The sequence below is a fragment of the Lissotriton helveticus genome, chromosome 9, assembly GCF_964261635.1.
Source record: "Lissotriton helveticus chromosome 9, aLisHel1.1, whole genome shotgun sequence".
Lineage (NCBI taxonomy): Eukaryota > Metazoa > Chordata > Amphibia > Caudata > Salamandridae > Lissotriton > Lissotriton helveticus.
In genome coordinates, this window is record NC_136070.1 from 1068667979 (window position 1) to 1068681088 (window position 13110).

The 13110-nt window shown below is 46.8% G+C and overlaps 1 protein-coding gene across 1 annotated transcript in view; it reads right to left on the reverse strand.

Moving 5' to 3' along the window:
• ACAD9 (acyl-CoA dehydrogenase family member 9) overlaps positions 1 to 13110 on the reverse strand; it is a 360785-nt gene that overhangs the window by 142927 nt on the left and 204748 nt on the right. Inside the window, exon 13 of the mRNA XM_078661437.1 lies at positions 528 to 607. Within this exon, the coding sequence (XP_078517563.1) occupies positions 528 to 607 (80 nt within the window). The remainder of the gene's footprint in view (positions 1 to 527; positions 608 to 13110) is intronic.

Below are 13110 nucleotides of genomic sequence, written 5' to 3' on the forward strand. Positions count from 1 at the left end.
CGAGTGGCATTTTTACCCTGTAAAGTACACAGAATATTCCCAACCGCTAGCCCCAAGTGCTGGCAAGAATGCGGGCAAAGAGGTACTATGATCCCCATTTGGCCGAGTTGTCTGTATATTCAGTAATCTTGGAAAGAAACAGCTGCAGCGATTAAAGGGATTTCCTCCGGCCTGTTCCTGTTGACCTTACAAAAACCAGCTCTTAAGTATACGACTGAAGCTGACTGGAATGCCCTAAAGAACTGTCTGGGAACAACTAACATGATTATAACTATGTGGTGAACCCAAAAGAGATGGGGTGGAGAGGGAGTTCTTGCTGAAGTTGGGGCTGTTATTTGGTGTTCTAATCTCCTTTTTTATTTCTTTAATAGTAAGAAAATATTTACATTGGCACTCTGCAATGTAGAAATATGGGTTCATTCTGTCACATGTGAATTTGCCACACCAATGTGATCATTAATTAAATCTCTAAAAAAAAAAAAAATATTTTCGTTCACTCATCCAAGACCACCATAATTGAGACTTACTTTATTTTTCCTGTTAAAATTTTGCCTGCATGCTGAATTCCAGTTAGCGCAATATACATTCGAAGAATTTCATTTGTTCCCTAAAAGAGAAAAAAAATGTAGTGACTTATCTTTAAATATTATCATATTTTCTTTCAAGAAAGTTTAATTTAAGATATTAAACAGTAAACAGTGTAATTATCAATGTGAAATAAGAGAAACTGAATATAGTACAAACAATATTAATTATAAATGAAATTCAGATTACTTTCTAATGAAGCTATGATAAAAACAGCCTCAGTAGACAAACTAATGTCTACCCTTAACATATATTTTTCCATAACCTTTTCCTGTACTAGAAGAAGAAAATAAATACAAATTCGTACAACAAACTTATTCCCTCTTCTTAAATTATGCTGCTAAAAACCAAGACTGGCCAGGTTCTACGCCACGTCAAGGAACTCCGCAGTTCCACTACAAGGACAAGGCTGAGTGGAATCACAAACCATTTGCATGTGAACACCATTGCACGTCCTCTGTTATAAATAGTGCAGCGTTTGGTGCTAATATGGTTTACCACTGTAACTGTAACTTTTGTGACAAGAGTTTATGCACACATTCCAGTAAACAGACCGCAACTACACCATATCAGTACAACCCCATGAAAACACAACACCACATTGCAATACCTCTATAATACAACAGCCATGTAACGCAGCAAAAAAACACCAACACAACAGACACCAAATCAAAATAAATCCACAACACAATTAAATAATACAACACTACACAAAACAACTAATTTAATTGTGCCATGCTTTTATACTGTGTCTCATGTTTTGTATCGTGGTAGCATTGTTGTGCTTTTGGTCGTCTTGATGTGTTCTGTAATGTTACTACTTTGCCATGTGTTTTGCTGTGCTGTGTTATAATAATGTCGTCCAACTTCTGTTACAAATGTCAGAAAATGTTTCTACCAAACAAAAGCAGCTTATCCAAGAAAAATTCCAATGTAAAAACACAACTATCACTTCCAAAAATCTACCATACCATTGCACCATTTCTACATCTTTACATGATACTGGACTAAAGAACAAGTTACTTACCTTCTGTAACTCCCTTTTAAGGTGGATTCTGTATCCAACTGCAGATTCCTCACCTTCTGAAAAATCAGCAGATACCAATCTGGAACCAGAAGTTTTCACAGCAGTGCTCCCTTGAGCCGCATACAAGTGCAATCCCAGCATGCTGATGTTACGTTTCTTGCTTGACTCTTTCCACAACCTTGGACAAAGAGCACAAAGCAATTGGAGGTACCAGTGAGCAGATCTCTAATTTGCAACCTTTTTAATAAGAAAAAGAAACCACGCCACAGAATGTGGAGGTGGGAGAACCATGAGGAATCTGTGGTTAGATAGAGTAGCCACCAGAAAGAGCATACCAAAGGTAAGTATCTAATTCTTCTGATGGATACTTCTAACCGCGGAATCCGTAACTAGAACAGATACCAAAGCAGTACCTCTCAGGGTGGAAGATCTGTGGAGTGGGCTCAGACCAAAAAGTCCTGCGGGACTGATTAGACAAAATGCCCCTACCTTTGAACCTGGCTGCCAAGACATTAGTGCTTCACTATTTGACTCTAAGCACGGGAGGACGATAAAATTTGAAAAATGTGGGCAAGAAATCGACCCTGGTCCTCAGGACCAGTTAGTCTGGATAAAAGGTAGAAAATGGCAGTCATACCCAAGACCAGCAGAAGTGATTGTGACAAGAAAAAACACTTCATTGTCAAAAGACACAATAAGCAGCTGGAAGGGAGTACAACATGTAAAAAAGCAGGACCAAATTAAAAGTATACCTTTGGTAGGGATTTCTAGTTAGTTAGTTAGCTACCTCTATGAACCTGGATAAAAGGTTCTTCTATAATTAATGCCTGCAAATTAATGATCCCTCTTAGTAAAGTACTGGCCAACAGAAAAGCCATTTTCCATGACAAGTAGCACTGATGTTTGGGATGAGTGGGGTGGGGTGGGCAGGGCGGTATGAGAAGGACATAGGCGTCACTAAGGGAGGGGGCAAAATAAAAAAATAGTAATAATTAAAAAAAAAAAACCTTATCTGCAGCCGGCCGCGTTGGACTTCTCTGATCCTCTTCTTCAGCCACTTGCTCCCAGAATGCCCTGCAGCCAATCCTGAAGCTGCTCTCACGCAGGCAGAGCAGCTTCAGGATTGGCCTGAGCACCCTCGATTAATGCTACAGGACAGACTGGGAGTCTGTGCCTGCTCTGTCCAACCCTTCACTGCCCATGACGGTTTGGCCGGCCTAAGACAGCTGGCCAAACCGTTACGCGCAGTGAAAGGAGTGCACTACCACTCCCCTCAGTGCTGCCATAACCATGCCCCTCCCAAAGACTCGGCAGGAAAGAAGAAATAAAACTAGTGCTGTTTTATTTTTCCTTTCCTGCCATTTTTGGGGCGGCAACACTCCACCATAGCGGCGGAGCCGCCACTGCAAGCCACAGGAATGTAACTGATCAGAAAAAGGGTCCGCAAGCCTAGTGAGAGCTGGATTCAAGTTACAAACATGTGCTAGAGGCGTCCTTGGCAGGATCATTTTGAAGCCTTCCTTGAAGGCCTTAATCACAGGGACTTAAAGATTGGCAAATGTTTCCGATTTTGCAACTGCAGCTAAATGTAAATGGAGAGAGGTGTATAGCGATTCTAATTTCTGCAAATGTAACAAGTAGCAGATGATGTCCAGCACAGATACCTTAATGGGGTCTATTGTGTTTCAGTTCAGTAGTGGATAAACGTTTTCCACTAAGTAGAGTAGAAGGAGCACAGTGGGTTTGTGGGCCTCGTGCAGTGTTTGCATATACTCTTCAGGAACTTTGAAGTATCCGAATTCTAAGACCACAAGTGTCAGATCGCTAGATTTAGTTGCTTGGGGTGTGGATGCCTGAGCTGACCTTAATACAGCGATAGAAGATCTGACTTCAGTGGAAGCTTCTTCTGTGGATGCACAGATGTCTCCAGAAGCCTTGAGTGCCATGGCTGTCCCGTCCACATTGGTTCCACCAGAATGAGGGTCTTCAATATTTACCTCATTTTCCTGATCACATAGGGGATATGGAGTAGTAGTGGAAACATTTCCCTGACCAGTTCATCCATCGTGCATTGCCCATGGACTGTAGCTGTGTGTGTTTATCTGGAAGTGGAGCGTGGGCATTTTGTGCAGAGGAAAACAGGTCTATGGTGGGAGTGCCCCTTTGGTGGATTTGCCAATTAAATTTCCCACTCATGAACTTGTTGATGCACTCTGCTCAGCAGGTCCACCAAGTCGTTATCCTTGCCCTGGAGATGTTCCACTCAAAGCAGAACCTGGCTATTAATAGCCCAAGCTGCATTTCCTGAGCCAACAAAAACATCTAGGAGAGTGTTCCCCCTGTCATAGGATGTAGCACATTGATGTAATGTTGCCTTGAATGAATGTGTAGACAGCCAGGTGGATTGCAGTATGTTCTAGGTAGCTATTGCAGCAATCCTGTCACTGTTGTATCCAGTTACCATGTACATGCATGTGGTCCAGATGTGCTCCCATATCTGTGAATGAAGCATCCTTGGTTACAGGCAGGACCAACTGACCACTGTTACTTCCAAAGACAAGATACAGCTTCTACATGCTGGGGTCTGGTGTCATACAGACCAGAGCGGTGACATCAAAGCAGCAGAATTAATTTCCTACATCAACCCTTGAAACTCCGGTTGGACAAATTGCAAGGCAACATAAAAGAGGTTTTGTGCCCTCCAGGGAGGACTTATTTCCAGGGGTTTGTGTTCATCTTTCAACCGTTCATGATGAGTGCTACATCTGGGGAGAATTATCTCAACAATCAGACCAGATTTGACCAGTGGAGTGCATGAGAAATATCAATCAGATGTATCCATCTGGATAGGTCCTTGTGTAACTCTTGACGAGTCCTGAAAATTAATGGAGGGGCTGGAACCAGTTTACAGCCTTGTCAAGCCAATCCATTGCTTGATGCCAAACAGGTGTATATACAGAGGCAGTTATATATTTTTTGTAATGATGAATGAAACCGATAAAACCAATTTATAAAGCACACAGCTTCTCCAAGGGAGTATCCCGAGGCTACTCAGCTTAGATCAGAACAACCGCAGAAAATAAGTTGAATGAGAAAAGATGAGTTTCTAATTCTTTCCCAAATTGGGCCTCTTACTGAATTGAACGCAAATAAAGCAGAAGCTCATTCCCTTTCTTGCCTACCAGTACTGAAACTGAATGGCATCCCAATCTCGCCAAATCTTCTAGGGAGATTATGGTTTTCCAATATTGAATTTGGCTCTACAGGACAGCCTGGTTATAGAATAGGTTAAAGGGATTAAACCCTAAAGCACTTTTTTGGATTAACAATTTTTAAAAGTTGTTTTCAGCATTACTTAATGAATAATAAATTCCATGAGATGATTACAAGTTCAAAGCATATTTTGTGATCACAACAATGGGTTTTTGAAATAACTAATCTATTTGTGATTTAGGATACAGTGTTGATAATTTATTTACAATACTTTTTTCGCAAATGATATCTCTAATCATTCCCCTTGAAAGTATCTTACTTCATATTCTGCATCCGTGGTTAAGGTCACCTTTGTGATCGAGTCAAGCAAAGGCTTGCCCGGCAACAAGTGGTTGCTGTTCCACCATAGGACAGAGGGATGTGTTTTGGCCTTTAATAATACTAGATGCTGCCAATGACCCTCTGTCCGTGACCACTGCCTCTTTAGACACTCCTACAAAGGGCACATGTGCAGTCTGGTGCCTTGGGGTCATCATCCAAGAATCTCTACAGTGTCAGTACAGTGAGAGGATGTCCTGCTGTCCGTTAAAGAGACAGTGGCATTTGGAATACCATCATCCTCTCTTGTTTGAGGTAGTTTTTTCCTATGACAGCCGTTGAAATGAACACCAAAAAAGTGCTGGATCTGCTGGGGCTAAAAGTGGGACTTTATGCCATTGATGGTGAAAGCCAGCTTGTGGACCAAAGACACTGCCGTCTGAGTGTGTGCTTGGCATTGCTCTCTTCTACTGCTCTTGATGAACAAGTTACTTACCTTCACCAACTCCATATCTGATAGAGACTATCTAGCTGCAGATTCCTTACCTTTTAATATCCCCAAACGATAGACTGGATCAGGAAGATTATCGGGCAGTACCCCTGCGCGCCAGCAGGTGGTGTCATTCAGCTCTGCATCTGCGGTGTCGTCCACACCGGAAGAGACATGCGCGGAACCTATATAGGTGCCACCTCAGCATCCTGACATCAGTTACTTTTGCAACTTTCCACACCAAGAGCGCCCGAGCCACGATGAGAACTGACCACTGGTTTGGAAAAGAGTAAGGCCCTGAAAAGAGTCTCCCTTACACCCAAACTAGTTTGCAGAGCGGGGAGGATGGGAGGGTCGGTAAGGAATCTGGAGCTAGATAAAGGCTCTACTAGATGACTCATAACTGAAGGTAAATAACTTCTTCATCTGATAGAGACTTTTAGTTGCAGATTCCTTACTTTTGAATAGATACCCAAGCAATACCTCCCCGGAGGTGGCTCTGCGAGCCCTATTAAACCATAAAGTCCTGCAGGGCCAAACGCACGAAGAGCCCATCACAATGGACCTGACTGTCCAGGTAGTAACATTTTATGAACATGTGCTGTGATGCCCATGTAGCTGCCTGGCAGACATCCAGGAGTGAGCCCTATTAAACCATAAAGTCCTGCAAGACCAAACGTGCGAAGTGCTCGTCACAATGGACCTGCCTGGCAGATATCCAGGAGAGGAATAATACGCGCTAGCGCAGTGGTCACAGCTTTGGCAGATTGAGCCCGCAGGGGGCTGTTTCTTGGTCAATGTGTAGCAGAAAATAATGCACAAGAAAATCCATCATGAGATGGTTCTCTTCTGTACAGTTTTCCCTTTTTTTGCTCCCTCACAGCACATGAAGGGTTGATCCTCCACCTGGAACTCTCTTGTGCGGTCAAGGTAGTACAACAACGCTCTTTTTGGGTCCAGGCGGTGGAGTCTCTCCTCTTCTTAGGAGGAGTGAGGTGGTGCAAAGAAAGTAGTCATGGCGATGCTTTGGCCTACATGGAATGGAGTCACAACCTTTGGAAGGAATGAGGCACATGTCCAGAGAACCAGCTTGAGGTGGTAGAGGAGGGTGTGCGCAAGAACGCTTACAGTTCGCTGACCCTCATAGCCAATGTTATGTCCACTAAAAAGGCAGTTTTGATGGTCAATAGCCTAAAAAGCTATTTGTCCAGCGGCTCAAATGGTGCATGCATGAGAAAGGAAAAGACAATGTTGAGGTCCCACTGAGGTATGATGAAGGGCGGAGGAGGAAACCTATGTTGAAGGCCTTTAAGGAACCTAGCCACACAGTTGACTTAAAGAGAGATGGTTGGTCCGGTAACTGCAAGAATGCGGAGACTGCAGAAAGTTAGCCCGTAACTATGATCAAAGCAGAGCCCTGCTGGGCCAAAGATAATGCAAACAAGAGAACTCCTGAGAAAGGTGCAGATAGGGGGTCAACGTTGTGGGAAGAGCACGCTGACACAAATGTCTCCCATTGGCAAGTGTATACAGATTTGGTGAAGGGACTTTTGGCTGACAGAATAACATCAAAGACTTTGGGAGGAAGCTGTCAACTGTCGCAGCTCAATCTCCACACAATCAGGTGGAGGGTGTGCGGGTTTGGGTACAGTATCCTGCCCTGTTGCTGCAAAAGAAGATCCTCTTGAAGAGGCAACATGACTGGAGGACCTATGGTCATGATCAACAGCTCATGATATCAGACTCTCCATGCCCAATCCGTAGCCACAAGATGACTTGGGCCCAGCGTTCCTGATCATCATGGGCAGCAGTGGTATTGGCGGAAAGGGATAGGGGAGGCGGGAGCTCCACTCGAGACAAAAAGCGTCTCTAAGCGAGAGCCACCTAGGAAACTTCAGATCGCAGAACTGCTGACCTTGCACATTCTCGGTGAAGGCAAACTGATCTAATCGAGGCTCTCCACAAAGCTGAAAGAGACCTTTCTCTACCTCTGGGTGGAGATGCCATTTGTGATCTGCTAGGCACCTTCGTCTGACTTTGTCCACTCTGGCGTTCAGAGAGCCTGCCAGATGCTGCACCACCAGGGAAATGGCGTGAAGTTCCAGCCATGTCCAGAGGCGCAGAGCCTTTTGACAAAGGGATCACAACACTACCGGCACTGTGTGTTGCAGTACCACAAGGCAGTGTTTTTCTCCATGAACCGCTGCACCAGCCTTAACTTGATCGAAGGAAGAAAGGCTTTTAGTGGCAAGCGAAATGGCCGAATCTCCAACAGGTTTATGTGAAGCTCGGACTCTGTCGGAGACCAGAGTCCTCTCCCAAGTTACCACCCAAGTCCAGAAGTGATGCATCCGTCACTCCAGCCAATCCCAGTTGGGGAAGGGCGAGGGGTCTGCCACTGATTTCCCAGATGCTGTGCCCACTGGGAATACTGGTCCTACTGCAGAGCCTGCATAAGCATGAGTGCATGTTACACCAGCAGGATGCAGGAGCCCATGAGGCCCAACAGCCTCACAGTCTCACCGAAATCCAGGATAGAGGCTGAAACACCGGTATAAAAGCCTGAATATCCTGGACTCACAACTTGGGAGTATACACACGAAACTGCACTGTGTCCACAACAGCCCCAATGTAAAGGAGCATCTGAGAGGGAGTCAGACGCGACCTCTGCATGTTGACAGTGAACCCCAGCGATTGCAGGAGGTTCGCCATAATCTGAAGGTGGTTGACGACTGCCTGGGTTGAGCCCGCCTTCAAAAACCAGTTGTCGAGGTAGGGGACGCCAACCAACACCATCAACGTGGGAAACACCAGAGAAGTGCTGGTAAGGACAACAAGGTAGCACAGAAAAAGTGCTTGTGACCCACCATGAACCGCATATAATGTATGTGGGCCGGCAGAACAGGAATGTGGAAAAAAGCGTTATGCTAGTCCAACACTCCCATCCAGTCACCCGGATCTAGGGCAGGCAACACTTGAGCAAGCGTGAGCATTTTGAACTTCTTCTTTAAGAAGAGGCTGAGGACGGGCATATCTGGATAGGAAGAAATCCTCCATCTTTTGGCACCAGAAAGCAACGGGAAAAACAACCACACCTACTTTTGAGGCAGGCACCCTCTCTATGGCTCCCTTGGCCAAGAGAGCCTGCACTTCCTGGTGGAGAGCAGGCCCTCCGTCAGCTGATCGTTAAGTTAGTGGCATGGGTGGGGGAGCATCACAAAGGGAAGAGAGTATCCCCTTTGCACTATCTTTAGTACCCAACGGTCTAATGTTGTTGACTGTACGTGATGGACGGCGTATCCTGCCCCCCACTGGCTGCCCATGATAGTCTGGGGGCAGACTAAAGATGCTTGGAGGCAGTGACTGCTGGAGGGGGTGTACTGACCTGTCCACTGATCTCCAGTCCCACATAGTCTTGAAACCCGCACCCTCGGCCACAAAAAGGCTGGGAAGTTTGCTGCCCGTGGTGGCTGAGGGTGTGTGGGCAGAGTTGTAGGCCCCTTCCGTAGCCGCGGAGGACGTAGGGCCAAAGACAAGCCCAAGGACCTAGCCGCAGCCCCGATGTCCTTTAAGAACTCCAGCATTGAATCTGCCTTGTCTCCAAAGAGGCCATAGTCATCAAAGGGCATGACCATGAGGGAAGCCTGGATATCCCCAGAAAAAACAGATGTTCTCAGTCAGGCGTGGCACTGTAAGGTCACAGATGATGAAATTGCTAGTGGGTCAGTCATATGAAGTCCACATCTAATGGAGAACAGTGTTGCATCTCTTCCGTCTCCAACAGCCTGAGAGAATATGGCCCAGGCCTTCTCTGGGTCCAAGGGAAACATTTGAGCTACCAAATCCCAGTGTATGGGAATAGAAGCTCAATAGGCGCGCAGTGATCACCGACCGCAGTGCCATAATGGTGAAAGAAAACATTCACTTACTGAATGTGTCCCGCCTCATAAATTCCCTATTTGGTGAAGTAGTAGGGAACGCGCCGGGGTGGATACGTGTTGAGGACAATTAGACCACCAAGCTCTACAGGATGGGGTGCTGGGTAACAAAATTGGGATCCTCCGGAACGGGCGATGGTAGTGGGCAATTGTCCTAGTCAAAAGAGCCCCTGTACAGCGATTGGACCAGGTCTCAAGTAGGACGCCCGTAAGGGTTTCAATGAATGGGAGCAGGGGTCTCGAAGGGGTGACTCCTGGATGAAGCACCTCTGTGAAGACGTTAGTCTTGACTGCCACTGAGGGTAGGTTAAGGTTCGGGACGTCAGCCGATGGGTCATCCATAGCTAAAGAGGCTCCGTCCTCCATAGCCATGGTAGGAGGCCAGTGTCAGGTGAGGTGTCCTACCCACTGGCCTCACCCAGTTTCCCATACCAGTTGTCTGCCTCAACTGGATCTTCTCTATGGGGGTCCATAGATCACTCCCTAACGTCTCCATCCCCAGGCCTATAAATGAAATAAGGCACTGGCCCCACTACAGGAAGGATGTCCTCGGTCAGCATCGGACGACGCTCATCCGGCTCCATGTTGCAGTCGGGAATGACAATGGGGAAGTCGCTGCCTAGGGGCATCAGTGGTGCATGGGGCATCAGCACTGGAGTGGACGCCGAGGATGGGTTCGGTATTGCCGGTGGCTCTGCTCCAGATCTGGTACGAATCCTTGGGGTGAGAGTGGTGCCGAAAAGTGGACCCGCCAACATGGTACCAGTAAGGGCTCCTCCCGCACCCATGGGCACCTAAAGCAATCCAGAGAGGCATGTCACCCAGATGCGGCGCGTGGCCTTATAATATTTCTTCAGCTGGGCAGGGGCCACTCCAGCAACATTTGAGAAGTGGGGTGCGGTCTCACAGGGCGTGAAGTGTGAAGCTCACTTGTTTTGTCTCCAGACTTCGACGGAAGCGGGTGCTCTTGGGGGACATCCTCAAACCTGGAGATGAAATCTTACACAAAAGGTTAACAAAAAACAATTGAAAAAGGCCAGTCAAAATGTGACTGAGGGTTAGCTCACTGGCATCAGTGTACTGAAGTGGCGCCTCTATAGGTACCACGCAAGTCGCATCCAGCACGGACAGAGCAGATGACGATGCGGAGATGACCGGTGCCACCTACCGACACACAGGGGTAGTGCTAGAAAATCTTCTGGATCCAGTTCGATGCCTAGGGATATTCAAAGGTAAGGAATCAGTGGCTAGTAGCCTCTATCAGATCAGCCAGCTTTTAAGATAAGCGAAGACATGAATGAAATTTCTGAGCAGATGAGCGGACACCACTGCTAGGCACTTTGTATGCACCTTTAGACCATAGTGACTCCAGTAAGATAGTACCTTAAACAGGTACTTTTGTCCACTAACCACAAAGTTGATATTTCAGTGGTGGGCTGGAGGTATAGCAATGTGTGAGTAAGTATCCTTGAGATATGCGGCGGCAATGAAGTTCCCTCTTCAGAGCAATGGGATGATATCCTGCGGGGTGGTCTTGTAGAAGTGCTCCAACAGGATGCAGTGATTTAAGGGCATGTGGTCTAGAATTTGGGGATTGAAAAGCACAGGAAGTGAACTCCTTCGCCACTCTGATGTGGGGGCACCAGGTCGACGGCAGCTTGGAAAGGAGCACCTGGGCTTGTTTTTTCAGCTGACACAGATAGTCATGACAAAGAACATGACATTGAGGTAGAATGTTGTTGAAAATTAGTACGTTTTGGTGAACATTATCTGCGCCATCTTGCCTCTTCCCCTGATGCCACACTTTTGTCGTGCGCGCCCGCCATTTTAAGATGCCCCGATCAGACCGAACCCTTTTGCATGCCGCTGGCCCCTGACATAGCCCTTCGCCTTCACCAAGCCTGCACGCTGGCCACCCCCTGCTTGCACCTGCCTTGAGTCATAAACCCCTCTTCGGCGCTGCTCTGCCCCAGGCCCTCATCCTGCTCCCAGCGCGACACCTCCCTGCTTTCCTTTCATGATCTCCGGCCCTTAGATGCAAACCCCTTTTTCCCCGTGTGCCCGTTTTGTCCTCCCCGTTCCCAAGCCGACACCGAGCTCTGCCGATACCATCCTTGCCCCTCCCCGTACAATAGAAAGCTTCTCCCATCAAAGAATCCCCGGGTTGATCAAAGCCCCCCACCCCATGAGATCCGATCAAACCCCCCACATTCCGTGAATCGGCGGATTATCCAGCTGCGCGATGCTCATCACCTGTTGTGACTAGGGTGGGGACTTCAACTGTAAATGTGTGTGGGAACGGGCCCAAAGGGGAGTTCCGAGAATGTCTTTTCCGTACATCAAAGCTTTAACATGTATGTGTAATCTACAATAAAGTCATAAATGTGTGTATAAGAGGCCAGGCCTCAGGAATACCGTTAGAGCACCTCAGAACGATACCTTCTGTCCGTTTCGTTGTGTTCTCCTCCGGAGAGAATAAAAAAACCCTTGTTTCCTGCTTTCCAGTCTCCAGCGCCTGCCTCTTCATTGATTTAAATAACTAGAGGGTCACAGAGGCAATACCGCCGGGCAACTATCGATTGTCCCCGACCCGATTGAACTTTTTACAATTGGCGTCCCAAGCGTGGGGCCCATCAGCGACTCGTGGATCCAGTGGGAGAGGTCCCGACGACAGAGTGAACGACTGCAACGATCGGGAGAGCTCTTGCCCAATAGACCCTCGTCTGGCAACCGATCATCCGAACTTCACTAGTTCCGAACAGACCTCTCTCGAGTGATCTACGGTCCTGACTGGGAACCATCAGGAGTGCCGTGAGAAATACGAGAAAAAGAGGACGATCGGGCGCTGGATTCGGAAGACAAGAAACTGTCCACATGGTCCGGGTAAGGTCGTGTTGCCACGACAAGTTGCGAAAAAATTTGTTTGATTGCTTGATTGTTCAAAAATACTAGTATTGCTCGTTTTATTTTTATTTTTTTTATTTTGGAGATTCACTGTCTGCAAACGGAGAAACAACAGGCTCTCTCTCTTTGCAAGCAGTGGAGGATAGGTAGGGTAGCAGCCGTGCTTGTTTTCTTTCTCCCCCACTTAATAATTGCTTGAAACTGAACTGTTGTTCGCAAAAATATTGTTTCCTGGAGATTCCCTGTCTGCAAACAGGGAAGTGACCACCCTTTTTGCAGATAGTGAAAAGGGTAGGTAACGCAGATCTTTGCGGACCTACTCATTCTCCCCATTGTTATTTATTGGTCTTTTGGTTTTTGATCCATGAGGTATTCACTACCTGCAAACAACGTAGAATAGAAATATTCTGTCTAGTCTTTGCACCTAGTGATAAGATAGGCAGTGCTGACTTTTTTTAGTCCCTCGTTACGAGCCGTCATGTCTGTCTTCTCCCCACTGATAAATAGCCTGTTTAGCCCGGACCGGGTGTTAGAGGTGGACCATATAGCTCCACTAGAAGGCACCCCTAATAAGGACATGTTCATAAACTATGGGTTAGTCACCATAGCTTATAATAAATTATGGCACAGGTATA